Source organism: Ctenopharyngodon idella, chromosome 7, assembly GCF_019924925.1.
Source record: "Ctenopharyngodon idella isolate HZGC_01 chromosome 7, HZGC01, whole genome shotgun sequence".
Taxonomy (NCBI): domain Eukaryota; kingdom Metazoa; phylum Chordata; class Actinopteri; order Cypriniformes; family Xenocyprididae; genus Ctenopharyngodon; species Ctenopharyngodon idella.
In genome coordinates, this window is record NC_067226.1 from 3,411,812 (window position 1) to 3,439,673 (window position 27,862).

Here is a 27,862-nt window from a genome sequence, read left to right on the forward strand (position 1 = left end):
AAGGCTGATTATGAATGAAGATAAAAAAAAAATTGACATGAATTGTAATATACTGTATAAGCAATGCCATTTTAATTAAATTGTAAAATGTTATTTTAAAAGATAATAATCGAAAGTACCTGCTGTTTATTTTGTACAGCATTTTGCTGATAACTTCATGGTCTGCCATTTGTAATTCTCAGCGAGTAAAGGCAGATTACATTAGCAAAAGTATGTTTTGTGATGTTCTACACATATCTGCATATACCAGTTAACGTCTGTATGTACTCCATACTAGACGCTGTCGCGACGTGTTGACGTCAACTGAACTATACACTCGTCGCAGGGTTTTCTCGTCATACAGGGTCGCTAAGATGGCTTCAGCGGCTTGGCTGCATGGCCCCAACATAACGCGTTTAACAGAAGGACTAGTGTCTGTCCTAAAGGAGGATAGACCTGAATATCTACCCGCTCTTCTAGCAAACTACCGTGAGCATGGCGTGGTCGGGACTCAGGTAGGATTATAGGTTTCTCCTGCCGGTCTTGTCTACGCTGCTAACGCGCGACGCAACGTAGTACGCGCGCTTCTTTGATTTAAATGGAAGCGTTAGTTTAGTGTTTGTAAATTCATATGTAGTCTTATCCTATATCTTTTTGTTTCATTTGAAAACACAATGAGGACTTTTTCATCTGTCTGTTTATATTAATGGCACTGTTTTTGAATCGTTTTCAGAGCACGGGAGCTGTGGGTGGTCTGGTGGGCATCAGTAATGCACGGCTCGGGTCAAGTAAGACCAGGTGAGTTGTCAGAATAAAACTTATGTCATTTTGCACTCAAGATCTTCCCAGCCCTGCCCGAACAGTCCCTTGCAGTTTTAACGTTTACCCTCGTGCTCTGTTCGATTTCTGGGTACAGCCTTGCTGGTCCGGGTCAAATTGACCCTAATTGGATTCAATACAATTCCCCAAAAATCACACTATGGAGAAAAAAGAAAAAAAAACACAACCAGGTACAAATATTTAACTTTTAATATCAATACTTTTCACACATTACAAACAATACATTTCTGTACTTATGATTTATAAAAATGTTTTTAACCACTGTTTAAGACTAAAACACACACACACAAATAAGTGGGGAAAAGCTCAGTTTAAAGTTCCTAGTTAAAAAAACAACATAAAATATAACCCAAAAAAATGTTATTATTTTGGGTCTATACAGTTGCCTTAGAACATTAAAATATGCGAAATTGACCCACGAACATAACAAATGTAATAGTAATTATGTGTGTATATATCAAAACACATCTGCATGTAGAAACTTTGCATGCATGTTCATGAAATTAAAGGGTTAGTTCACCCAAAAATGAAAATGCTGTCATTAATTACTCACCCTCATGTCGTTCTATACCTGTAAGACCTTCGTTCATCTTCAGAACACAAATTAAGATATTTTTGATAAAATCCGATGGCTCAGTGAGGCCTGCATTGCCAGCAATAACACTCCCTTTTTCAATGCCCAGAAAGCTACTAAAAACATATTTAAAACAGTTCATGTGAGTACAGTGGTTCAACCTTAATATCATAAAGCGACTAGAATACTTTTTGTGCGCCAAAATAAAAAATAGCGACTTTATTCAACAATATCTAGTGATGGGCGATTTCAAAACACTGCTTCATGAAGCTTTGAAGCTTAATGAATCATTTGCTTCGAATCAGTGGTTCGGAGCGTGTATCAAACTGCCGGAGTCACGTGAACTATTGAAGTTTACTGAAATCATGGGAACCACTGATTCAAAACAAATGATTCGTAGCACTTCGAAGTTAACCTATTTGTGTTCCGAAGATGAACGAAGGTCTTACGGGTGTGGAACGACATGAGAGTGAGTAATAAATGACAGAATTTTCATTTTTGGGTGAACTAACCTTTTAAATGAGTCAAAAAATGTCAAGGAAAAAAACAGGCTAACCGCCATTTCATTCAACTCAAAAAACAAAATGGGTCAAACTGACCCCCAACAGTACACGAGACCTAATGTGCATGACACATCTTCAATTATTCCCTTTTTCCTACTTTTATCTCAGTTCTAGTCTATCCTTTTCTGATCAATTCAGTCTAAACTTTGAAATACTTTTATGTTTTAATACTGATGTTACTGACTCCTTAGAATGATGTGTTGCATGTTGTATTCATTTTGGATAAAATCGCTTGCTAAATGAATAAATGTGATGGTAAAATTCAGAGGCTCCGAATGTGATCCCAGACTGCATTTATTTAGAAACCACTGTCATTCTGCAATAACATTAAAGTTGACATCTATTTGCTAAATGCTTTTTAATGATCTCATTGTGGATGATTCATCCATGCATATGGTTTATTTTTAAAGATATTTTAACTTCGCCATTTTTAATCAGATTCAGAACATTATAACTGAATGACTTTTCTGTGGTGATATATGCTAGACTTCTCCAATCATTTAGTCCAGAGGTTTTTAACCATGCTCCTGGGGACCCACTGTTATTTAGAGTTTAGCTCCAACCTTAATCTAACACATCTGAACTAGCTAATTAAGCTCTTCAGGATCACTTGAAAATCACAGACAAGCAGGTTGGAAATAAATTTTTCAGGACAGTGGGTCTCCAGAAGCAGGGTCGAAGACCTCTTAATAAGTCTGTTTAAATCCTGCCTTTTCTTACAATAGACTGCAAGCTTGTATTCAATCTGTCTCCATTCAATTAACAACTGATGGATAGAACCTGTCCCTACCCTACATTTCTTTCTTTTTCAATAATCTGTTTCTCTCTGAAGTACATCACAATATGGAAGAAAAAATCTGTTGCTAATTCCGCTTCATCTTGACTTTAATATGGCTTGGTGATTATATGTATTTCAGGTTTGAGGGTCTCTGTCTCCTCTCTGTGCTGGTGAAGGACAGTTCAAGTGAAGTGTTCCAGCAGCATTGCCTTTCATGGCTGCGAACACTGCAGCAGGTCATTCAGGTGAGAGATGTCTTCATCTTAATAGGTTAACTTAATAGGTCTTTCCTGATTTTATTTAGTTCTGTATGATTTAGTAATTTATCTACTGTTCTTCTCAAACATACAGTCGCAGGCCCCTCTCCCTACCGTGCAGCTTGCTGTGAGTGTGCTGCAGGACTTGTTGCAGTACTCATCCCAGCTGCCAGAGATGGCCAGGGAGGTGGGACTCAACTCCATCCTGGGCATTCTGACCTCACTGCTCAGCCTCAAATCAGAGGTAAAATGCATGCATATCCTTGTCACATTTAGATTAAAATCACTTAAAGTCCCCCTGCAGTTATCCCTTAAAACACATCTTTGATAATCACAATGACGTTTAAGCGTTTTTCCTGTGAAAACAATTTCTTCATGCCTTAAAATAGCTTGTATGTAACTCTACTAAACCTTTGCTTCATTTAGTATATGCGCAGATATACTACCCGATTCAGTCAGTCAACTGTAGTAAACGCTACACAATAGCAAGTGGAAATACTGGTTTTATTCAGCCATATATGTTTGAACCATAAACTGGTTCAGAAGAATACGAGGAAGAGTGAATTATATTATTCATGGTGCTAAGAACCCTCATTTGATACTGTAAAAATATATAACAAAACAGATTTGTTAAACGTAATTTAGACAGTCACGCTAAAAGTTTTATTAAGGATATTTTAAGGCTTTGTATCAGGGGAAAAAATAAATCATGTATGTATGTCTTTTGGAGTCGACTCCCCATCACTAAGTTTTAGTTCAGCGGTGAGTTCTGCACGCTCGCGAATCCTCATTAAGAAAGTGTAGACACAATGTAAGTAAGAGATTCATTGTGCAGTGTAGACATTCTTTATTGATTATAATAGAACATTGTGTACAAGATTGCAAACTGAGATGAGTGACAGCTTTTTTAGTGAAAAGGTCTTTGCACACTTTTTAGGCAATATGTAATCCATTCAGAATTTGAATAAAAGTTGACAGATAACGGTAACATGATTAACCTGTGACTTGACTACATTATCAAACGGCTAATAATGTGTTGCTAATGTTACACAACCATGTTCCCGTTCACAATCTCAGAGTCAGACAGATGCCTTCTAAAAATCAGCATCCCTAGAAATAATGAATGGAAAAGACCCACACGTTGATGGGATTGGTTACATATTTGTGACGGTAGGAATTAGGAGCGGTTTCAAACCGCGTTTTTGGAGACTGTCTTTGGTATTGTTGATTTTTAATTGTACGGTGTCCTTGAGTGTCATGTAAGGCGCCTATAAATAAAATGTATAATAAAAATAACAATACACTGCAGATTTAAGGAGAAAATAGTATTCCGAAGTAGCGTTGACTGATGAATGTGTGCATGGTTTGCCTTAATGCATATTAAAAACACTACATAGACATAAACAACACTTAAAACTTGATTTTCACCACAGGGGGTCTTTAAAATGTAGTCTTGAATCAAACTGAATTTATCTTGTAGCATTGTCATTTAGTATTTCCTAGTTCATTCTGGGCTGGTTTACTCGGTGGAAATTGTACTCTTATGTGCACTACTATTCAAAAGTTTGGGGTCAGCATGAATTTTTTTTTTTTTTTTAAAGAAATTAGCACTTTTATTAAAAAGGACAGATTAAATTGATCAAATGTGACAGTGAAGACATGATGTTGCGAAACATTTCTCTTTCAAATGCTTTCTATTCAATAACTTTATATTCATCAAAGAAAAAATGCCTCAATGTGTCAGTTTCCACAAAAATATTAAGCAGCACAACTGTTTTCAACATTGATAACAAATGTTTCTTGAGCAGCAAATCAGCATATTAGAATGATTTCTGAAGGATCATGTGACACTGAAGACTGGAGTAATGGCTGCTAAAAATTCAGCTTTGCCATCATAGAATAAATTACATTTTAAATAAAATATATTATAGAAAACAGTTTTTAAAATTGCAGTATTTCACAGTATTACTGTTTTTACTGTTATTTTTCTGTTTCAAATAAATGCATCCTTAATAAGCATGACAGACTTATATCAAAAACATTTAAAAAATCTTACCAACCACCAACTTTTGAATGGTAGTGTATATGTGGTTTGATGAAGTGAGTATTGCATTTGTTGTGCCACAAAAAGCATCAAACAAAGCAAACTTTTTGTCATAGTGCCACCTAGCTGCTATGAAAGGAATGATGGCGTGCATGATCTACTACCCGCGGGCCTGTGGATCTCTGAGGGTCAGTATATCCATTGATAATATCTATTTTTTGATGGAGTTACTTTTTATCTGAACATGCTTGCCTTTGTCCTCTTACAGGAAAAGCTTGGAGCGTATTTCCTCTCTAAGATGGACTCTGATAATCCTAAAGTACAAGAGGTTGGTTACATTCAGTTGTTCTGTGTTACTCTGGAAATTAAAGGATAATTGTGGGTAGTTGAATCAAACCTTCTGCATTATAATTTTGACTTTTCTTTATTGATAGGTGGCTTGTGAGTGTTATGGCCGGTTGCCCTGTCTGGGTGGGGTGTTGGAACGAGGGGGAGGTGGGCATAGGGCTGAGGGGTGGACCAATCAGCTGCATTGCCTTCTAGCATCAGCCAATAGCATACTGGGACAGTTATACCAGGGCACAGAAGCAGGTATGTGGTGTGTTGCTGTAATCGGAAAGTTTTTGTTGTATTGAGAGAAAAAAAAAATGTGTTAAGTTCTGTGCTCACTGTTTCAGAAGGGACGGTGCAGTATGAGGGTCCAGGTGTGGAACTCCCTTTCCCTTCCCTGGATGATGTAGACCCACTTCTGATCCTTCAGCTCCATCATCGTTACAAGGCCATTTGTCTGGCTATTAAACACACACTTAGGTAGTGCTAATGTTGTGTGGCATAATTCGTTTTATTTGAAATGCTGATTTTTAAAGTCTTTTGAGTTTAGTGTGTTTTTAATAATGATCTGGGCCATATTATTGATATGTACTTTCCTCTTGTAGCGCTGATCCTGCATCTTCAGTCCGTCTGCCTGTTCAGAATGTTCTCAATTTAGTGTGTCGAGCTCTGGCAGTCAACACGAAGAGCATTGTAAGGCTTTAACTCGCTCTATGTTTTCATGCATCTAAATGATATTGGAGTCGCTGTTCATGATATGATTCATTATACTTGCTTAACATGGATGTGGACACTAACAGAAGGGGTTTGTTCCAGAGTCCAACAGGAGAGGGCTGTCTGAAGCTGTTGGTTTTACCCTCTATACACAATGACACGCTAGAGCTTCTCTCTGCTCTCATCAAAGCGTAAGCACACACACACATTTACTCAGCTATCTAAATTGGGACATTCCATTGACTTCTATTGTTTTTATATACAGCTAGTTATAAATATTATAACATAACCCTAAAAGAAAACAAAACAAAAAGCAAAAACTATTTTTATACCATTTTTGCAAATGAGGATGTCCCCAAAAAACACCTACACCCCAGCGTCTGGCTCTTTACACAAATATATAAGGCCATATATATATATATATATAATTTTTTTTTTTTTTTTTTTTTTAAACTATGAGACATGTCTAAATGCATATCATATTTAAATGTCGGTTTTTGTTTAAATAAACATAAATTTATAACATTTACTGAAACTTGCTGTTAAATGAAGGAGTTTCAACAAACCAATTGAATATTTAACATTAAGGTAACACTTTACAATACATGAAAATACATTTGTTAACATTAATGTATTAACTAACATGAACTAACTATGAGCAATACATTTGTTACTGTATTTTTTTAATCTTTGTTAACGTTAGTTAATAAAAATAGTTGTTCATTGTTCATGTTAGTTCACAGTGCATGAACTAATGTTAACAAATACAACTCTTGATTTTAATAATGTATTAGTAAATGTTGAAAATAACATTAACAAAGAATAATTGCTGTAGAAGTGCAGTTCATTATTAGTTCATGTTATCTAATGTAGTTGGCTAATGTTAACTAATGAACCTTATTGTAAAGTGTTACTAATATTATATTACATGAATTGTGTAATTGCTTGGTTTTTGATTAATGAATTGTATGTCAGTGGTTTTTGGTTAAATGATTTGTGTCCAGAAGTAGCTGAAGTAGTCATTTGTGATGTTTTTTGGTACAGTGTGGGTGGCGGACTGGTCCAGTATAGCAGTGTGCTCACAAGGCTTTTCTCACAGTCTCTGTCTGCATGGACGCCTCTGCCTGAGGCTAGTCTGGGCCAGCAAAGAGCTTACAGGTACTATGGAAACGCCATTGATGACCAAAAATATGAAAATAAAAATGTACACCTTGTATTAACATTCATCTTGGGTAATCTGATAATAGGTTTTTAGATGACACAGTACTATTTGTACATGTTACTAATGTATCTTAATTGTTTCCCCTGTGAACACTTGCGGTCACATTTCGTTGAAGACATCATTTACTATGTCAATGTGTTATTGAAGCAAACAGTATGCTTGCTTACTGTTATTTTAAGTGTTCAGACTTTTATCTGATATGATGTTATATTTTGCCCATAGTGCAGTGCGAGTGGCCGTGTACCGTATCATAGAACTGTGGGTAAGAGTAGGAGGCGTTTCTCTGCTTCAGGGAAGCCCATCCCACACAGAGTTACTGTTCACTCATCTGATGGGTGACATCACGCCAGGATCAGAAGCAGTCAAGGTAAGTTTAAGGGTGTTCGTGTCAAACATCATACAGAAAGTAATTAGTTACAATTAAGGCCCGTTCACACACTATAACTATAATGAAAACAATAAAGATATAGTTCTAAAAATCATTCAAAATGTTAAAAAAGAGCAGAGTCAACACCACAACTATAGCAATAATGGCAAAGAGAAACAATATCATTGGAATCACATGATTCGTTGACGTGATTGGTTACAAGGTAGTTTGTGACATTAGAAACACCAGCGATTTCAAACCGCGGGTTTGAGACTGTCTTTGGTTTACTGCAGTTTTAAGGAGAAAATACTCAGCAATGGTGCTGATTTATGAATTTGCACATGGTTTGTCTTAAAGCATGTTAAAAACACCACATAGACATATGAACAACATTAAAAACTTGATTTTCACCACAGGGGGACTTCAAATTGTAATAATATAAAAACATCACCCCCAAATGTGTCCAATGGCCATCTTTTGTGCATTGTATTGTCAGTCAGTTTTAGAAATTAATACATTAAATTGTAGCCCTGCTTGAAATAGTTCTGTTTCTTTCTCAAACGGTTCTGTCTTTTGCTGTCTAGCTTCGTTCTGGACAACAGTCATCAATGACTGACCTGATTGGTTCTGCTGGCAAGTCAGGTCCTCGTCGGACTAAGGGAATAGTAGATGGAGTGCCACTACAGAGGAAAGGAGATGTGCTAGCCAATCAAGACACATGCGTTGCTGCTCTACGGGGTGAGCACTCAGTAACGATCAGTGAATTTCAAGTTTTATTGGCTGAAATAAACCACATTTGCTAATGTAGAATGCTTCCTTTACAGCATTAAGACAGATAATTTTGACCAGTGGAACTTTGTTAAAGGAAGATCTGCATAAGGTTTGTTCATGTTTGGGTATTGATGTCTTTTAATGTTACATACAAGTATGGAAAAGTTTGTTTTATGTTGTTGTTCTAAATACACCCTTCCTTGTTAGAGGATCCAAGACCTGGTGGTGCCTCTGTGTGTGCGTCTGCAGCAGCAGGCCCACTGTGTGCTGGAAGTCGGTGCTGTCAGTGGACAGTATGGAAGCCCTACTCCTCGCAGAGAGCTCTACCGCCTCTTACTGGCACTTGTGCTGGTGCCCTCTCCCCGTTGGCCTCCTTCCCTCTCCTGCGCTGTTTCCATCTTCAGCCACGGCCGGCGAGATCGCAACATCATGGTCAGTGAACATCCTTGGTCAGAACTTGGGGTTGAAAGTAGTAATCTTGCAGTCTACAGAAAACCCTGTCCATTGAATCTAATTTATCAGAGCATAACATGCTAAATCTTATACACAATCACAGATTGTCTTCCTGGTAAGCGATGGAAGCATTGTGTGCGTCTTTAAGGGCAGATTTATCAAAGGTTTTATTATCTAGTGTAGACCATATACAGAGGCCTTAAAGGGGTGGTTGATTATGATTTCACTTTTTTTAACTTTAGTTAGTGTGTGATGTTGATGTTAGAGCATAAATAACATCTGCAAAGTATGATGCTCAAAGTTCAAAGCAAAGAGAGATATTTTCTTTTAAAGAATTCTGTTTAAGGACTACAACAAACGGCTGGTAGGGACTACAATGAGCTTCTTCCTGGGTTGGTGACATCACTAACCCTAAAATTTTACATAAATCCACCCCCCGAGAACATGCAACAAAGGGGTGAGGCCATGTTATTGCAATACAGTACATAACACAAATGCAATAGCATGTCATAAAAGCAACATGACAAGTTATAACCGTAATTAAACTGAACTGTACCTGTTCTGTCTTCATGCAGCATATATTCTCTGGCTCTTACAACAGTTCCCACACAAGCGATTTATAGATTATCATTACAAAATATGCTAACCAATGATTTTAAGATAGTTAACTCCACATCAGCTACATAAATTCATCAACTAAACATTCAGAAACGTCCTGTTGCATTCTACATGTCACTTCTTGAGTCTCGCCATCATTGTCCGACTTTGGTTTGAACGTAAAAGGCTGAACAGTGAGTCTGCATGAAGTAACATTAATCGGAGCTGCTAACACAAGCTCCTGAAACTCCACCCTCTTTGAGAGCAGCAGCTCATTTGCATTTAAAGGGACACACACAAAAACGGAGCGTTTTTGCTCACCCTCAAAAAGTGACAAATTTAACATGTTATAAAAAACTATCTGTAGGGTATTTTGAGCTAAAACTTCACATACACACTCTGGGGACATCAGGGACTTATTTTACATCTTGTAATAGTAGCATTATACGACCCCTTTAAAGGGGACCTATTATGCAAAATTCACCTTTGCATGGTGTTTGGCTATAAATGTGTGTTGGTAGTGTGTGTACACAACCACTCTATAATGATGATAATCCAACCTCTCCTTTTTTTTTTAATCCCCATAAATCATAAGCAGTGTCTCAGAACAAGCCGTTTCCAGATCCCTGGCAGTGTGACGTCACATTAGCCACAGGCCCCGCCCACGAGGGGCTCTATCGGGAGAGACTAAATAACAACACCGACAATCGTTGCCAAGGGACATTCTAAAACGCGTAACGTGGCTTAATGTACTAAGACAGTGATATTAACAGACCAAACTCACTATACATCATACTAATAAAGCATGTAGACCTACAAAAAAAAAATCAGAGTCCTGAATGATCTCAACGCGTTTAATAACACGTTAAGCCTTTTCCTCCCATAGAAAGCCGTTATAAGAAAATGCTTAATATGGCTTAATGTACTAAGAAAGACAGTGATATTAACAGACCAAACTCAGTAAACATCATACTAATAAAGTAAAGCAGTTGAGCCCATAATGTGAACGCAACATGTTTAAATTCACGAGCGTTTTCCTCGCATAAACTGTTGAGAAACGTTTCTTAATGTAGCCTACTAAGTGATATTAAAAGATCAAATTCGGCACAATTACCACAATTTTTCTGTATATTATGCTTTATTATAGTGTTTACTAGTGTTGTCAAAAGTACCGGTACTTCGGTACCAAGTCGGTACTGAAATTTTTGAAAATGTGACGATACCAGCATTTCTGTAGTACCGAGAATCCGGGTGTATTCGGTACCCACTGATAGAGCTGTGCCAGTATTTACTTGAATATGACACGAGTGAAGCACAAAGCTTTGTTTACAAAAGAAGTAATAGGTTAGCAAATAAATGTGACATCGCAGCCATGGAAACATTTTGGTTCATGCCGAATGAGAGAGGTAGGTGAGTCCATAAATAAAAGCTTTGTATTCTGTTTTGCGAATCACGATCTGGTCACCCGATAAGCAGAGAATTTAACAATATTCCATTAGTTATTCCACTGAACATGGAATATCTGTTTCTTTTCCCAAATCTTCACTCACGCAGGGGATTATAAACATTTCTTCCTTTCGTTCGCTTTTAGGCCTATTATAGGCTATTCGCATTCTTTACTGTGGTAAAGTAGAAAAAACACCGTAGGCCAGGAACCTTTTTGCTTGCACGTCAATTTCTATTTAACACAGCTTGTGCTTGTTATTAGACTTTATAAGGCGCGTCAAGTTTATTTGTATAGCGCTTTTCACACACGCTGGTGATTTTTACTTTCGCTTTCCCTGGCAGCGCTAAATCAAATATAGCCTGAATGTGTGAAGATAAAACTCGCTCTTCAGACATTTTACAACAAGTGTCATTTCTTTGTAACATCAGGAGATAACATGAAGATATTATTAAAGCGAAATGGTCTCTTTCTTGCTGCTTTCCTGCTCCCACATCCCTCTCAAAGAGCAGAGCAGTAGGCTATATGACGCATCTTTGTGTAGAAATAAAAAACGAATGTTTTTTTTTTTTTTTTTTTTTAAATATTTAACTTTATTATTTAGGTTACCATTATTTACCGATATTTATTTCATAGTTTTACAGGCTGTAGTGTGTCATTTCATTGAAGGAATAGCTAAAATAAACGCGCGTCTGTTACAGCGTCTGTTGTTTTTTTTTTTTTATATATATATTTCAAAATTTATTTAATTGAGGTGTATATATACACACACACACACAAACATACACACAAGCTCCAAATATTTATATGTATGATTACCATATTTAATGTTTTTAAAATAGGCTATATAAAATAGTAAAATAGTTCCAACAGATTTTGCTGCAGTACCGAGAACCGTAAAATTTTTATTGTATTGGTACCGACTACTGGAATTTTGGTACCGTGACAACACTAGTGTTTACTAAGTTTGGTGTTTTAATGGCACTGTCTTTTTCTTGATGGGAGGAAAACACGTGTAATTAAATGTGTTTCGTTCATATTCTGGGCTCATCTAACCAGTCTATGACTCAGTAGGCGAAAATATTATTATTTTTACAATAATAAGCATCAGAACTGTAATAAAAGTGGAGTGCAACCTTCCTTAGCAAGTATGACTGAGCTCTCGCATTTTACGGGTTTGTGGGTTTGTAATTCAGCCGCAGCAGAATTGTTCATATGCTTCTAATGATTTAAAGGGTCTGAATTCTTGCATTGTGTAGGCACTGATTCCATATAAACCAGGTAATTGACGATGTCAGGGTATGTGACAGGTGTTGGTGCTTCTGGGTCTTTCGCAGGTCGCACGGGTCGATGCTTTTAAAGTCAAGCATTTTCTCGAAATGACGCTGCTTTGGCGGTGTTATTTAGTCTCTCCCGATAGAGCCCCTTTCCTTTCACTTTCTCCTCCATGTATTCCCATAAAACTGCGCAAAATGTATTCATTAAATTAATCTTACCATTATTTACCGATATTTATTTCGTAGTTTTACAGGCTGTAGTGTGTCGTTTCATTCGGGCTCGCTGAAGAAGTTACCATAGCAACGGATAGCGTATCCTGCTAATATGGCGGCGCCTTCCCGAAATGCAACGCGGAGTGAAAACATCGTGACATAACTGCTCATTCTCTATAGTGCGTCCTAACTGAATCCTGACACCGGAGAACGAGCTCTTGAAGCTCCGCCCTCTTAGGCCAGCGTAGCAGCTCATTTATATTTAAAGGGCACACACTGAAACGGCACGTTTTTGGTCAACTCCAAAGCGTGGCAATTTTAACATGCTAAAAAAATTATTTGTGGGGTATTTTGAGCTAAAACTTCACATACACACTCTGGGCTTCTGGAGTCGTTTTTTGTGAGAATTTTACTTCCGCATCTGAAAAATGCCAAATCGGAAGTGGCGTAACAGGAGGGAGTACGGTCAATATAAACAATAGGAAAACAATGGATCGCAATGACAGTTTGGACACTGAGGAAATTGGAAATGTTTATTCATACGCGTATAACAGACCACAGCCATAATTAGCCTGCTATGCAGAGACAGGCCAGGATTAGACACAATAACGGTCAAAAGAGACAGATTGAGCTGTGGTGTGAGGAGAACCAGTGGAGAACAGGGCAGGAGACCAGTGTTAGCTTGTAGATAATACATTAGCTAACGATATGTAACGCTGTGCTCAGATCACAATATGGTACAGATTATTATCATGTATCAGGCAGTTGGAAAACTAGTATTTGTCATCTAGGAGTATTGATTACTAATAACAGAAACTAATAAGCTTTGATCAGGCATGTCACACTCGTTAATATCAAAGACTATAGAATAACACTAAAGGGACTTTGGTTAATATCCGTCCACACTAACGTTACGTGATACAGCGGTTTCTCATCACGACTGATTTGGTAGTTAGCAAATGAAGAAAGAAAAAAAAAAAAACAAGACTTACGGTGCACAATCCACAGACAGTATAGTGTTATTGAATGTGTTTCATGTTATCCTTTATTCATTAATTCTGTGTTGTTTGTTCTGTGCCCATTCACTAATAGTGTGAGGATGCATATGATGTCGTGAATATGTAGTTGAGTGAACTTGAATGTACATACATGGCATGAATCAAATTGGAGTATTTACATTACCAGCAAATAATTCAAAACTTTTGTGTGAGTGTGAGACTGTATGCATTTCTATACATAATTTGTATTCATCAGTGTTGAAATTGATTCATGTAAAAACGGTGAAGCATTGCGTGTGTAAGTTTATTCATTTAATATCATAATTTACAGTAGTACTACAATGTTGAACGCCATCATATCACCGAGATGATAATCCTCCGGGCTAAAGTGAATGCGTTTTTCGTAGCAGATGCAGAAGTGAAGTCCCGTCTCTTCACCTGCACAAAGCGCACCCAGGCACGGAAGATAGCACCGTCCTTTTTCTTGTTAGTAAACCTGTGGACTCGATGTCCTGACAGGCTGGAATTTGTGCAACCTCCGCAAACACAATTTGCCATGACAATGATAAATTAAAATACAAAAAAAAAATTTTACCTGCAATATGCACTTTAAGTCACATCTAAAAAGATACAAAATATCAAACCAAGTGGCATCTACAAACAAATATTGCTAGAGCTTTTCTCAGAATTCACTTGTCCAAGCCACTTTTTCATGGTGCATGTAGTCAGTTCCCATCAGGTTCATTCAGGTGTTTCAGTAGAATTACTACTAATTATTACTCACATTAACTAATGAACATGTTCAGTCTGACAACCAGAAGAGTCCAAGACATTTTGAACAATGTAATTGAATCATATTTTGAAATCTAAAAATTTTTAAACTTATTTTTTATAAACTTGTATATTTATAGCACGAATATATATATATATATATATATAATAAAAATAAAGTGTGTGTGTATATAAAATAATTTATGCATATATATGTATATATGTGTGTGTGTATTTTAAAAATACATTTGTAAATATTTAATTGTTCCTTAATACATTTTGGGAATACAATAGACCTTTATCACAGCGGAATTGATTACCGGAAGTGCTCATCGAAGCAGTGTGATATTAACACCTAGTTGAATAAACGCCTCTTAATAAGCAATCTGCAGGATAATTTCAAAATCCAGACATTTTCAGAGACAGGAGAAGAGATATTCTGATGATTGCTGTGTACAGAATTTAGAGACTTGATGAATGAGATCAGAATGAACATTTATTCATTTGAATTAAAAATTTTAATCATTATTCTGCATCTTTTATTGAAAATCATTTCGCTGTATGCAATTCACAACATTTGTCAATTTATAATATTCAAAGCAGTCGCGCTGTCAACGCATTTCTGATTAAGATTACTTAACACATCATTACATTTCTTTAAGCCAGTTAAGGCGCATTAATTTTTTTTAAATACTGCTCTTATGAAAATTAACCATGGTTTCACTACAAGTTAAAAAAAAAAAAAAAAAGGTTATAGTTAAACCATGGTAATCACAAATCAACCATAGTATTTGTAGTAAAACTGTGGTAATACAAGTGATAATCAACCCATGAATTGGAAAAAAAAAAACATGGTTACTACTTTTTTTTTTTTTTTTTTTTTTTTTTTTTTTAATAATAATAAAACCATGGTTAATTTTCGTAAGGGAGCTCATCAGTCAAATTCATCTAAAAATGTAAATTCAACAGGTATTAAATACGATCAGTAAGAGAAAAACACTGTCAAAGATGAGCACTGGACTGCGGCAGGTTAGTTGGGAAATACATTTATTTATTATTCAGAATGCACATTTAAGGGAAATATAATTATAGGAACATTTCAGCAGGTTGAAGATAGGAGATGTAAACATCCTCAGTTTGGAAATGCGTAGGTCTTCTACACAGGATTCAGAGGATTCAGCCATTAGTTTTGATTGCATTGCGATGGGACCGGAAATAGCGATACACTGCTTCACTTACCGGAAATAGGAAGTGTGATAAAGGTCTGTTACAATTTTGCAGCTTATGTAGCAAAAGTTTACTGAAGAAGTGCTTTTACACACACATACAGGTTTGTTTTGCTATCTTAGTGAGGACATTGCACAGACTTCCATTGATTTTATATCATGATATTTTCTATCACCTAACCCAACCCCAAAGAATTTCACAATATAAGTGAGGACATTTGGTCCTCACATGTATAGTTAAAACACACACACACACACACACACACACACACACACACACACACACACACCAACAACAAACAAACAAACAAACAAACAGTGGCCTGCTAATCATCCATTAGAAGTTTACAACAGATGTCCCATATTTTGCTTGTACACGAGAAAATGCTACACAAGGTTGAACCCTGATTATTCTTTGTCATCTAAATGTTATCCACCAGAGGGAGTCTCACTCTAGTGGTCTCACTTTTTTGTTGATTTACAGTATGTCCCAGCTAGTTTCACATCATTGTTGTGACTCTAAATGCATTGTGCTATTGAAAGCAGAAGCGCTGAAAAAGGAGTTGAGTAAATGCATGTTGTAATAAGAGGCTGTTGAAATCATTGACACAAGGTATTTCAGGAGCACTTTACAGTAAAGTTTAACATTTAATGTGTTAAGAGTCATGAACTAAAAATGAAAAACATTTTACAGCATTTCCTAATATAGGTTATTTATAAATATCCTATTGTTCATTAATATTTGTTCATAATACCTTTTAATGTTAATTTATACAACTTAATGTTAAATGTTGAATTAGTATATGTAGACATTTTAAAGGATTTATTAATCTAGATCTGAATCTAAATCTAGACAATGCCGTTCATTGTTAGTTCATGATACGTAATGCAATTAACATTTTTGTGGAAGTGGTAATACTTTTTCATGATTTTTTTGTTTTTAATAGAAAGTACAATGAACAGCATTTATTAGCATTTATTAAATTTATTTATTAAATGGAAATCTTTTGTAACATTATAAATGTCTTCACTGTCACCTTTTGATTAATTGAATGCATCCTTGATGAATAAGTATTTCTCTTTTTTTAATCTTACCACAAATGTTTGAATGGTATCATTGTTACCACAAACATGTTATGCAGCAGAAAAGTTTGAATCATATTAGAATGATTTCTGAGGGATCATGTGACACTGAAGACTGGAGTAATGATGCTGAAAATGCCAACACTGGGAAAAAATTGCATTTTTAAATGTATTAAAATAGAAAACAATTATTTTAAACTGTAATATTTCACAATATTACTGTTTTTACTGTATTTTTGATTAAATACATGCAGCCTTGGTGAGCATAAGAAATTTTTCAAAAACATTATAAATGCTTTCAAACTTTTGACAGATACTGTAGGTCTTAAAACCATGATTTGTAAAATCAGTGTTGTAAAATCCAGCCCTTTGTGTACTTTCCAGTTTAAACAATTTAATGGCATATTAACCGTACCTGTCTGAACACGCAAACAGATTTTAAAAAAAGTCTTAAAGTATACAGTGACTGACGTACACTGACATTCATTTTGACAAAGTATATTTGTCCTCTTATGTGTCTGTTTGCTTTCACTGTGAATGCTCATTCTGGGTGGTGTAGTGGCTATTAGTTTCTAATGACGCAAGAGACTGTAACTGGAGACAGTGTTTCATGTTTACAGAGGTGTACAGAAAAGTAGTGAGATGTTAAAAAAGAAACATTACGCCTGGCAAACTGGTTCTTTTATTGTTTCCAAGGATAAATTTAGCCTATTTTAACACTAGAATAGAAACTGCAGAGTGTGGCCCTGCCATAGACCTGCCTCTGTCTGTGGTTCATCACACAGTTATCATATTTCTCCATCTGTCTAACATGTGCTCTGTTTAAAAAAAAAAAAAGTATAGTTCAGCCAAAAAAAGGGAAGTTCTGTCTTCATTTATTCACCCTCCTGTTGTCCAAATCTTGTTTGATTTACTTTCTCCTGCATGACACAAAAGAAAGTATTTTGAAAATTGTGTATTTTTTTGTTTTGTTTTTTTTTTTATTTTTTTTTGTCTGTACTAAAGTTAATGGGGTCCAATGTTTTGGACCCCAGCATTCTTCAGAGACATCATGACATGGCATGAGTGTGAGTAAATGAGAGAATTTTTGTTTTTAGGTGGACTATTCCTTTCTCAGTTACTGTTACTCTTTGAACAACGGTGATATTGTCTCATTCATTATGTGTTGACATAGTCAAATTTGTACTGACTTTGGAAAATGTGACCACTGACATTTCCTGTTTTTTTTTTTTTTGTTTGTTTTTTTTCTCTGTGTATTTCTACAGGTATCGTCATTTTGTGCTGAGGCTCTGACCATATGCAACACCCTTATTCATCCTCGCACACCCTCAATCTCTTTCCCTCTCACCCCTTTAACTCTCAAATCAACCGCATCTGCCCCTGTCCTTGCCTCTGGCCAAAACCCCTCATTGACTATCCCTACCCTCCTTGGTGGAGCCACAACAGGGCCTTCTTTCCCTGCCAGGCATCCCATGGGCTTAGGCCCTGCTACCCTCCTTGGCTCTCTGGAGAACCATCTACCTTTGGCTCCTCCGGTTCTTCCAACTCCAGCATGCGCTACAGCCACCCCAGGCGACCTGCTGCTCTCTCCGGCCCAACCGGGTGAACTAGCGGGCCTCGGAGCCCCCGAAGGCCAACGACAAGTTTTTGTCCGCTATGACAAAGAGGAGCCAGAAGATGTGGAGATCTCTTTGGAGAGTGATTCAGATGATAGTGTTGTCATTATGCCAGCAGGTATGATGATGGAGATGCAAGATGGAGCGGCAAATGCACAATCGCTGTCCCAGCCAGCGGTATCTGCAGTAGGTGGCCTGCAGCCCTCCATCCCAGTAGTGGGTGAGGTTGGATCGGTTGACACCTCGCTACCTAACGAGCTGCCCACCTCCATTCCCCATCAGATTCTGCCAGCTAATGCTAATAACATTAATTCTTTCCCTGGACCAAGCCAGACAGCCCAGCTTGTGTCTCTGGTGCCTTCTCTAAACTCAACTACAGCTTCACTCTCAGCATCACCTGCCGGTCTTGTGGATTCACTGACGGGTGGTCCACAACTTCAGCAGATGTTGATGCAAAATTCTCCAGGTGGGCAGCCACCAACGCTGGGCTTGTCTTTACAGATGCAGCTTCAGAACCAGATTGCTCAGACCAGCCGTCAGATCCAACAGCAGCCTCCAGGCAATGACGTGGACCAGCACGTCATCAACATCAACAGCTCAGATGAGGAAGAGGAGGAGGAAGAGGAGCTGGAGGATGATGAAGAATTAGGAGAGGAGGAAGAAGAGGAGGAAGGGCTGGAGGACGAAGAAGAGGAAGAGGAAGGCAGCGAATTCATGGATGACGAGTATGGTGAGGGAGAGGAATTTGAGGAATATGATGATGACGAGGGTGAGGGTGAAGATGAGGATGAAGAGGAGAGTGAGGAGATCCAGCAATTGGAGGGAGACGACGACAGAGGGATGATGGGCGAGGAGGCAGAAGTCATGTTTGCGGCGGCGGAGGAGCAGCAAGGGATGGAAATGTTCTGCATGGAGAGAGAACGAGAAGTAGAAGCAGGGATTGAGGAGATGGAGGGTGTGAGGAGTGTCTATGCAGATGACAGGATCAAGGAGAAGGGGACCTTGGAGGAAATTGAGAACATTGGAGCGGTTGAGAGAAACGAAGCTGTGGTTGGCAAGCAACAAATAGAGACTCTTGTAATCGGTGAAGATGCAGAGGGCCATGAAGAGGACACCACAGTGGAGGCGGTTGAACCTGAAGTAAGAACATGTGAGCAGGAACTGGCCAGGCCAGAAGATCCCGAAGAAGAAGCTGGGCCATCACAACAGGGTCAGGAATTGACTGTAGAGGGCGAAGTTCGAGAGCAAGAAATGGAGTTACAGCCTGAAGACAAAACTAATCAGAGCGCATCATCCACGACCGAGCAAGAGGTGTTACAGAGTGTAGATGAGACCGTTGAGGAACAGAAAGAGAGCAGTGAACAGGGAGATGATGCAGATGCAAGAGGAACAAAGAGGAAAATGGAGGATCGTGAGGAAGGAGAGTCTTCTGAACAAGGCGTTGAAAAGAAAAGGGTAACCTTGGTCCAGATTTCTTCCTCATACATTATATATATATATATATATATATATACACACACATACACACACACACACACACACACACACACACACATATATATATATATATACACAGTGGGTACGGAAAGTATTCAGACCCCCTTAAATTTTTCACTCTTTGTTATATTGCAGCCATTTGCTAAAATCATTTAAGTTCATTTTTTTTCCTCATTAATGTACACACAGCACCCCATATTGACAGAAAAAACAGAATTGTTGACATTTTTGCAGATTTATTAAAAAAGAAAAACTGAAATATCACATGGTCCTAAGTATTCAGACCCTTTGCTCAGTATTTAGTAGAAGCACCCTTTGATCTAATACAGCCATGAGTCTTTTTGGGAAAGATGCAACAAGTTTTTCACACCTGGATTTGGGGATCCTCTGCCATTCCTCCTTGCAGATCCTCTCCAGTTCTGTCAGGTTGGATGGTAAACGTTGGTGGACAGCCATTTTTAGGTCTCTCCAGAGATGCTCAATTGGGTTTAAGTCAGGGCTCTGGCTGGGCCATTCAAGAACAGTCACGGAGTTGTTGTGAAGCCACTCCTTCGTTATTTTAGCTGTGTGCTTAGGGTCATTGTCTTGTTGGAAGGTAAACCTTTGGCCCAGTCTGAGGTCCTGAGCACTCTGGAGAAGGTTTTCGTCCAGCATATCCCTGTACTTGGCCGCATTCATCTTTCCCTCGATTGCAACCAGTCGTCCTGTCCCTGCAGCTGAAAAACACCCCCACAGCATGATGCTGCCACCACCATGCTTCACTGTTGGGACTGTATTGGACAGGTGATGAGCAGTGCCTGGTTTTCCCCACACATACCGCTTAGAATTAAGGCCAAAAAGTTCTATCTTGGTCTCATCAGACCAGAGAATCTTATTTCTCACCATCTTGGAGTCCTCCATGCGGGCTTTCATGTGTCTTGCACTGAGGAGAGGCTTCCGTCGGGCCACTCTGCCATAAAGCCCTGAATGGTGGAGGGCTGCAGTGATGGTTGACTTTCTACAACTTTCTCCCATCTCCCGACTGCATCTCTGGAGCTCAGCCACAGTGATCTTTGGGTTCTTCTTTACCTCTCTCACCAAGGCTCTTCTCCCCCGATAGCTCAGTTTGGCCGGACGGCCAGCCCTAGGAAGGGTTCTGGTTGTCCCAAACGTCTTCCATTTAAGGATTATGGAGGCCACTGTGCTCTTAGGAACCTTAAGTGCAGCAGACATTTTTTTGTAACCTTGGCCAGATCTGTGCCTTGCCACAATTCTGTCTCTGAGCTCTTCAGGCAGTTCCTTTGACCTCATGATTCTCATTTGCTCTGACATGCACTGTGAGCTGTAAGGTCTTATATAGACAGGTGTGTGGCTTTCCTAATCAAGTCCAATCAGTATAATCAAACACAGCTGGACTCAAGTGAAGGTGTAGAACCATCTCAAGGATGATCAGAAGAAATGGACAGCACCTGAGTTAAATATGAGTGTCACAGCAAAGGGTCTGAATACTTAGGACCATGTGATATTTCAGTTTTTCTTTTTTTAATAAATCTGCAAAAATGTCAACAATTCTGTGTTTTTCTGTCAATATGGGGTGCTGTGTGTACATTAATGGGGGGAAAAAAATGAACTTAAATGATTTTAGCAAATGGCTGCTATATAACAAAGAGTGAAATTTAAGAGGGTCTGAATACTTTCCGTACCCTGTGTGTGTGTGTGTGTGTGTGTGTGTGTGTGTGTGTGTGTGTGTATGAATGTATGTGTATATGTGTGTGTGTATATGTATGTGTGTATATATACAGGTGCTGGTCATATAATTAGAATATCATCAAAAAGTTGATTTATTTCACTAATTCCATTCAGAAAGTGAAACTTGTATATTATATTCATTCATTACACACAGACTGATATATTTCAAATGTTTATTTCTTTTAATTTTGATGATTATAACTGACAACTAAGGAAAATCCCAAATTCAGTATCTCAGAAAATTAGAATATTACTTAAGACCAATACAAAGAAAGGATTTTTAGAAATCTTGGCCAACTGAAAAGTATGAACATGAAAAGTATGAGCATGTACAGCACTCAATACTTAGTTGGGGCTCCTTTTTTTGCCTGAATTACTGCAGCAATGCGGCGTGGCATGGAGTTGATCAGTCTGTGGCACTGCTCAGGTGTTATAAGAGCCCAGGTTGCTCTGATAGTGGCCTTCAGCTCTTCTGCATTGTTGGGTCTGGCATATCACATCTTCCTCTTCACAATACCCCATGGATTTTCTATGGGGTTAAGGTCATGCGAGTTTGCTGGCCAATTAAGAACAGGGATACCATTGTGCCAAAGCTACCAGTACCTGGTTTAAGGACCGTGTGCAGGTGCCAAGTCCTGTTGGAAAATGAAATCTGCATCTCCATAAAGTTGGTCAGCAGCAGGAAGCATGAAGTGCTCTAAAACTTCCTGGTATACGGCTGCGTTGACCTTGGACCTCAGAAAACACAGTGGACCAACACCAGCAGATGACATGGCACCCCAAACCATCACTGACTGTGGAAACTTTACACTGGACCTCAAGCAGCGTGGATTGTGTGCCTCTCCTCTCTTCCTCCAGACTCTGGGACCCTGATTTCCAAAGGAAATGCGAAATTTACTTTCATCAGAGAACATAACTTTGGACCATAACTTTTTGTCTTTAGCCCAGGCGAGACGCTTCTGACGCTGTCTGTTGTTCAAGAGTGGCTTGACACAAGGAATGCGACAGCTGAAACCCATGTCTTGCATACGTCTGTGCGTAGTGGTTCTTGAAGCACTGACTCCAGCTGCAGTCCACTCTTTGTGAATCTCCCCCACATTTTTGAATGGGATTTGTTTCACAATCCTCTCCAGGGTGCGGTTATCCCTATTGCTTGTACACTTTTTTTTTTTTTTCTACCACATTTTCTCCTTCCCTTCGCCTCTCTATTAATGTGCTTGGACACAGAGCTCTGTGAACAGCCAGCCTCTTTTGCAATGACCTTTTGTGTCTTGCCCTCCTTGTGCAAGGTGTCAATGGTCGTCTTTTGGACAACTGTCAAGTCAGCAGTCTTCCCCATGATTGTGTAGCCTACAGAACTAGACTGAGAGACCATTTAAAGGCCTTTGCAGGTGTTTTGAGTTAATTAGCTGATTAGAGTGTGGCAGCAGGTGTCTTCAATATTGAACCTTTTCACAATATTCTAATTTTCTGAGATAATGAATTTGGAATTTTCCTTAGTTGTCAGTTATAATCATCAAAATTAAAAGAAATAAACATTTGAAATATATCAGTCTGTGTGTAATGAATGAATATAATATACAAGTTTCACTTTTTGAATGGAATTAGTGAAATCAACTTTTTGATGATATTCTAATTATATGACCCGTGTGTGTGTGTGTGTGTGTGTGTGTGTGTATATATATATATATATATATATATATATATATATATTTATTCAAAAAAAATACCATTTTGCACACTACCGTTCAAAAGTTTGGGGTCAGTTTCAACTGTTTTCAACATTGATAAGAAATGTTTCTTGAGCACCAAATAGAATGACTTCTGAAGGATCATGTAACACTGAAGATTCAACTTTGCTATCACAGGAATTAATTAGATTTTATTTTGATCAAACAAATACGTCCTTGGTGAGCGTAAAAGAGACTTCTTTCAAAAACATAAAATCTGACTTGAGACTTTTGAATGGTTTTGCGTATTGATTACGGCAGTACTTTTTAGTACAGCGAAACTCTAATGTTGCATTCTCAGCATTGCTGCAAAAGACAGTTACCTCAATAACTGTTAAATGGCAACATTTCCTAGCAACTGTATATCCTTGAGTATTGAGGTTTATGCATGAACACACAGAGTATGCACAACAGCACTGTGCACTTGCAATGCATTGGCCAAGGATGCACATTAATATGTGCATACTTGCGTAGAGTATCGTTGGACGTTATATCCTGCTATTAAAAATTGTACGATTCCACATTTTATTAGTACCGGTACTTTAACATGACAGTATTCTATTAAGATCCATATTTCTTAATTTGCGTCGATGTGTGGCAGCAGAATTCAGGACGTGCGTGTACAGAGCTCTGCTTCCACTCCCTGCAGTGCATAAAATATATCTGCACAGCATATCACAGATTAAAGTTGTCGACAGTTTAGAGCAGGGGTGTTCATTTAAATTAAAAAGAGGTCCAGTCTCTATATATTTCCTTCCCAGAGGAGGTCCGGCCAATACTTTTTTGGTATTATATTATATTATTATATTATATACTGCCTGGCCAAAAAAAAAAAAAGTTTGGATTTAAATAGGCAAATACTTAAGAGTATGACTAGATCATTATTGCAGTGATTGTTTCTAGCATGTTATATGTTTGGCAACAGTTCTTTTACCCCTAATTGATGGAATGTGTAGCTTTTCATTTCTTAAACAACCATGTATTAAGATGTATCATGGCCATATTGTAGGATGACAAAGCCAAGATTCATCAGGCTCAAATTGTGAAAGAATGGTTGGGAGGGAGCATGAAGAATCATTTTCACACATGAATCGGCACCTCTGAGTCCAGACCATCCCAACCATTCTTTCACAATTTGAGCCTGATGAATCTTGGTTTTGTCATCCTGGAATATGACCATGATACATCTCCCTACATAGCTGAGCAGAAAACAAAGTAGTAGTAATTTCAAAGTTTTAATTGTCTTTTCTTTGGCAACTACAAATAATTTTCCCAATTATAACATTGTTTATTATGAAATACTCTTAACATGCTGATTAATATGCCTGATGCTAAATGTGGATCCAGGGTTCCCACTCAGTTTGGGAAAGTATGGAATTTGATTTGAGCAATTTACAGAAAAATATTTGTGTTTCCAGACTATTCAGTTTTCTAAAATATAAAATAAAGAATCAGACTGTACTTTACTGTCTGGTGATCATGCAACATCAAACCATGACTGCAATATCAAACCAATGTCTCAGAGGTGAATATACCACAGGTTTTAAAGCGATTAAAGTTTCATCTCAACTTTTAAGCACGTTATCACTTCAAGGAAACCAGTGGGAAAAAAAAAAAACCCAAAGTAAAATATTTAGAGATGGCTGTAGTATATACCAAATATAATGCTGAAAATAATGCTGTAAGAACCATTTATGTTAAATATGGTCTGAAAAGTCTACAGAAAGGTTTGGAAATTTGAGTCTTGAAAAGTATGGATTTTTTAAATGTGCAGGAACCCTGTAGAAAAACGGGCCTTTTCACAAACCTGGTTTGAATGGTCAGAGTCATATATAATAACTAGATTTGCTGCATTGTTTTCTGAAGCGTTTTTGCTTCACTGTTCACGGTTTCTGCAACCGTTGTTAAAATAACGCCTCATCTGCAGCTCTTGTAGTAGTTCATTTATTTAATTTCTTACTTGAATGCTACTGTTAAACCTGCTGTAGCCTATCTGAAAAATTTAAGCACTGTTTATTTAATTTGTATCTTATTTTATACGATATTGTATTTGCCATTTTGCATCTCAGTAATTTGCATCTTTGCTTATTTTTAATAACAAAGATGAGAGAAAGATATAGCTGTGAGCAGCAATTATTGGGGTTCAAGCACTTTAAGGCCTTTAAGCACTTAAGCAAAAAAATTGTACGTTTTATTTAGCAAGCATGTAACCACTTAAAGGTGCTCTAAGCGATGTCACGCGTTTTTAGGCCAAAACATTTTTTGTCACATACAGCAAACATCTCCTCACTATCCGCTAGCTGCCTGTCCCCTGAACACACTGACTATAGTCGCCACAAGCTCCAAATACGGCAATAAAAACAAACTGGTGCAGCCTGGACCACAAAACATAATAAACACGCTCCAGCCAATAACCGACAAGAATGATTTTAAATGCGTGTTCATGACTGTTTCAGGAAGCACGGAGGGGAGGGGGAGGAGGAGAAAGAAGGAGGGTCTAGCTAGCCTCTGTTTTGTTTGACAACACTTCGAATGTCAACAGGAAGTTACTCCGCCCAGGATCGCTAAGAGCACCTTTAAATTATAAAAGGAAAAATACCATTTACATTCAATACAGGCACTTTACCATAGGAAATGTTTTTTTTTAAAGCTTTTTAGCAGTTATAGCGCCACCTATGGTCCGATCTAAATAAAAGTTGGCCTGCTTCTTTATAGTCATATGCTGCATGTGCTCACCTATTTTCGTGAGGTTCTGAGTTTTCTTTTAGGAGTTATAGGCTTTTTGTGAACACTTGGCCATGCCCCTTTTCCAAATGACCGTTATTGCTAACCAAAGGGTAAAGTTCAATTATTTTTTTTTTTTTTTTTTTGATAAATTTTGATTTGGAGAGTCCAGAGAATTGTCCTGCACTGGTTTGGTTCCAATTAGGAGAAAAATCTAGGACTAGTTCGCAGAAGTAGGTATTTTACATAATTGCGAATAATTAATGAACGATTTGATTGACAGCAGTGGTTCTTGAGGCAAAGTTGTTCAGTATAAAGAGATCTAACAAATAATATGAATATTTTGTCTGTGTGTCCATGTTATTACAGAGGCACAAAACTCGTTAGCGCCACCTAGTGGCCGATTTCTTTAAAAATTCTCACAGACCTCAATGGCCTTGAGTCGAACATGCCCACTGAGTTTCTTTCCGATCGGCCTCCGTTATCCTTGTCTAATAGGTGCTCAAAATTCATTGGCCAATGGTGGCTATGTTTTTTGAGATACGCCAGTGTCCTTATAGGCAATCATGGCTCCGTGGTCCAAGACACTGCATGCCAATTGTGAAGTCAATCGTACTAACGGTTGTGTAGTTATAGCTGTTTTCATGTTTTTTCGTGTTATAGCGACACCTAATGGCCAGTTGCCATGATTTTTTTTTTTTACTGTGACCAAAAATTGAGCCCATAGACAGGTGTTCCGAGTTTGGTCAAAATATCTCATTTCGTTCGCGAGTTATAGCCATTTAAGTAAAAGTGGCCCCGCCCACTTCAAACGTTTTGGCGCCCCTTAGCGACTGTGAATAAAAATTTCAACTTTTCTAAAACTTTTTATATACATTCTCCAGTCAATTAGTTTTATGGTTGTTTTAGTTTTTTGCTGTGGTATTGATTCAGTATTGGAATTGAGATATTTTAGTCAGGTATCATATCGAAGTCACAACTTTGGTATCGTGACAACACTAGCGTAGAGTATGCTTCTATCTTCTGTTTGGATTTGTTGTCTAAACAATTGCAGAAGACAAAACAAATGAGTGCCTTGTATGTCTTGCAGTAATATCTTTTGTGTGTAGTTTACTTGTTAACTACTAGACTTGTACTGTTTATTCTGGTAATGGCATGTAAACATTGCAGACAATAATTGTTGCTTTTTCTGAGATTTTCTCTCCAGCACTTTAACTTTCACTCTAGCTCACACTCTCCTCTTTCTCAAACTCTTTTCCAGATGGACGATATGCTGGCAGACTTTGTTGACTGCCCGCCAGATGACGACGATCGTAGTGCCTCTCAATCACAGTCCTAACATGACCACGCTTCTCATTCACTCTATTCTCACATCAGAGGAGCATTGCAATGAATACTCAGATCCTGAAAGATCCTCATAGTCCCATATGACAGATAGTGTCCCCTCAACCTCTGCTGTAGTTGCACTCAAAGCTCCAAATTGATTTCTTTGAAAGAGTTTTTGGTTTTCAGGTTCAAAAAATCCATTACCATTTGTAAATTTTTAAACACTGCAAAAACAATTCATGAGCTGAGAATAGACTTTTAGGTGGTCATGGTTGGTATTTTTCTTTTTCTGGCAGCTTAATACAAGTATGATGATACTGTAGTCACAAGTATTCAAAAGTGCTTTTATCATTTGGACGGTATGGTTGTTTTGTAGCCTTTTTTTTTGTAATATCATTTGTATATGTAACATACTTGGCATTGTGTTGAAAAAGATCATGCAATAAAGTGAATGTTATGAAACTTTGTTGATGGATTCTGTAGAAAGTTGACATTATCGTGTAACATGATATAATGGGGAACTTACAGTATATTGGGTGTTCTCAATAACGCTTTTTTAACAGAATAGCTCTTTGCTGTAAGATATCCACTAAATGTTGAACTCTGTAGAAATGGCATGCAAAACAAGACCACAGGAAAGCATTTATTATCTTTCCTGAACTGATCATGCTCATCTCTGACTTCCTGAATATTTTTGGTTTTATTTCAATATATAAATTATCATTAGTGTTATCTTTTTA

The 27,862-nt window shown here is 37.8% G+C and overlaps 1 protein-coding gene across 1 annotated transcript; it reads left to right on the forward strand.

The window, feature by feature from the left end:
* The first annotated feature begins 284 nt into the window (after positions 1–284).
* pelp1 (proline, glutamate and leucine rich protein 1) lies at positions 285–27,584 on the forward strand. The gene is made up of 17 exons (XM_051898572.1): positions 285–494; positions 713–777; positions 2,874–2,979; positions 3,086–3,235; positions 5,152–5,223; positions 5,304–5,363; positions 5,470–5,626; positions 5,713–5,845; positions 5,971–6,058; positions 6,182–6,270; positions 7,124–7,237; positions 7,524–7,668; positions 8,253–8,406; positions 8,493–8,548; positions 8,647–8,871; positions 17,767–19,572; positions 27,058–27,584. Exons 1-17 carry the CDS (start codon positions 354–356, stop codon positions 27,133–27,135), a joined length of 3,639 nt encoding a protein of 1,212 aa, XP_051754532.1. The 5' UTR covers positions 285–353; the 3' UTR covers positions 27,136–27,584.
* The last annotated feature ends 278 nt before the right edge of the window (positions 27,585–27,862 follow it).

Bases quoted from the DNA above. Each gene is read 5' to 3' on its own strand.
- pelp1 (XM_051898572.1), top strand. From the start codon at position 354: ATGGCTTCAGCGGCTTGGCTGCATGGCCCCAACATAACGCGTTTAACA. The intron at 3,236-5,151 runs GTAAAATGCATG...TTTTTGTCATAG, and splicing joins TGCTCAGCCTCAAATCAGAG to TGCCACCTAGCTGCTATGAA. The intron at 8,549-8,646 runs GTTTGTTCATGT...CTTCCTTGTTAG, and splicing joins TAAAGGAAGATCTGCATAAG to AGGATCCAAGACCTGGTGGT.